General features: G+C 69.1%; 1 protein-coding gene across 1 annotated transcript in view; it reads left to right on the forward strand.

The window, feature by feature from the left end:
• The first annotated feature begins 11 nt into the window (after positions 1-11).
• The window catches only part of MAPRE3 (microtubule associated protein RP/EB family member 3), a 3134-nt gene continuing 1479 nt past the window's right edge, over positions 12-1666 (forward strand). The window contains 4 exon segments of the mRNA XM_025214120.1: positions 12-134; positions 242-365; positions 367-385; positions 609-977. Coding sequence (XP_025069905.1) covers positions 14-134; positions 242-365; positions 367-385; positions 609-977 — 633 coding nt within the window. The 5' untranslated portion in view covers positions 12-13.

The raw sequence follows: 1666 nt of genomic DNA on the forward strand, positions 1-1666 counted from the left end.
CGGCAGCTGGGGCATGGCCGTCAATGTGTACTCCACATCGGTGACCAGTGAGAACCTGAGCCGCCATGACATGCTGGCCTGGGTCAACGACTCGCTGCAGCTCAACTACACCAAGATCGAGCAGCTCTGCTCAGGTGAGGGGCCGGGGCCGAGCCTGGGCCGGGGCTGGGGCCGGGGCTAGGGCCAGGGGTAGGTGCGGGCACGGGGCAGGAGGGAGTGCCGCGTGCCTGCTGCGTCGCAGGTGCCGCCTACTGCCAGTTCATGGACATGCTGTTCCCGGGCTGCGTGCATCTGCGCAAGGTGAAGTTCCAGGCCAAGTTGGAGCACGAGTACATCCACAACTTCAAGGTGCTGCAGGATGCTTTAGAAGATGGGAGTCGACAAGGTAGGGCCTTGCGACCCCCGCCCACCCACCCACCCTGGGGGTCCCTGCCCAGCCCACAGCTCCCGTGAGCTCTGTCCCGCGCCCTCGTAGCGCTGCCTGTGCGGGCTCCAAGCCCAGCAGGCCTCCAGGGACCAGTGACCCCCGCCCGGCGAGGGCTGGCGGTGGGTCCAGGGTGCGGGGGCCGGTGCCGGGCCTGGCTGAGCAGCACGCTTTCCCCCTGGAGATCATCGCGGTGGAGAAGCTGGTGAAGGGGAAGTTCCAGGACAACTTTGAGTTCATCCAGTGGTTCAAGAAGTTCTTCGACGCCAACTACGACGGAAAGGAGTACAACCCGCTGCTGGCGCGGCAGGGCCAGGACGTGGCACCGGCCGCCAACCCAGGTGATCACATCTTCAACAAACCCAAGAGACCCATTGGTACTGCAGGTAATGTTGCGGCCCCGGGGCCGCCCGCCCGCCTGCCCGGCTCCCACGTTGCTATCACGGCATTCAGATGTCTCGGAGCGGGTGCGGGGCGGGGGGCTCTGGCGCCGGGGATGTGGAGCCTGCAATGGAGGGGCAGGCCCTGGGGGTCTCATGACTTCCCAACAGCAGCCAGATGAGGGGAGGGGGTTGCATGTGCATACACGCGTCCCCCTTTGGGGTAGGGCGCTGGGTCCCATGTCCCTGCTCCGGGGCCATGGCTGGCTCCTGGCTCCATGGCCCTCATGCCTGCCAGGCTGGGCCCAAGGGTGCGGGGATGGGGGCTGCGCTGGGGGTGGGGGTGTACCTGGGAGGCGCAGGGTGAGCGAGGACATCTGAATCCGTCATAGCAAGGGCTTCCTGCCGCCAATCGCTTTGCACGGGGCAGGGGGCTTCGGGGCCGTCTGCTCTGCTAGCACCTGCTCCCCCGGGGCAGGCAGGAGAAGGGCTGGCCCCGCCGAGCCCGGGGGGGGCGGCTGCGCCAGACCCAGGGCCGAGCCGGGTGGGGGCGTCTGCGCCAGACCCAGGGGCTGGGGGCTTGGCTGTGCTGTCGCTGCAGTCCTGGTGCTGGAGAGCTCGGCCCTGGGGCGCGAGGCGGGCAGGATGGGACCCAGGCGTCCGGGCTTGCTGCGGCGCTCCCTCTGCTTTGCTGCCTGCAGCGTGTGGACCCACGCTGGCCCCCCGATCCCCCTATGCTGCTGCTCCGGGGCATGGCCCCCCGGCCCCCGCGGGCAGCCCCTCAGCCGGGGCTGGCTATGCCCCCCCGGCCCCATGCTGACCTCTGGCTCTGCTCCGTCCCGTCCCCCCGAGAACACTCCCC

This window comes from Alligator sinensis, unplaced genomic scaffold (genome assembly GCF_000455745.1).
Source record: "Alligator sinensis unplaced genomic scaffold, ASM45574v1 scaffold8_1, whole genome shotgun sequence".
NCBI lineage: Eukaryota > Metazoa > Chordata > Crocodylia > Alligatoridae > Alligator > Alligator sinensis.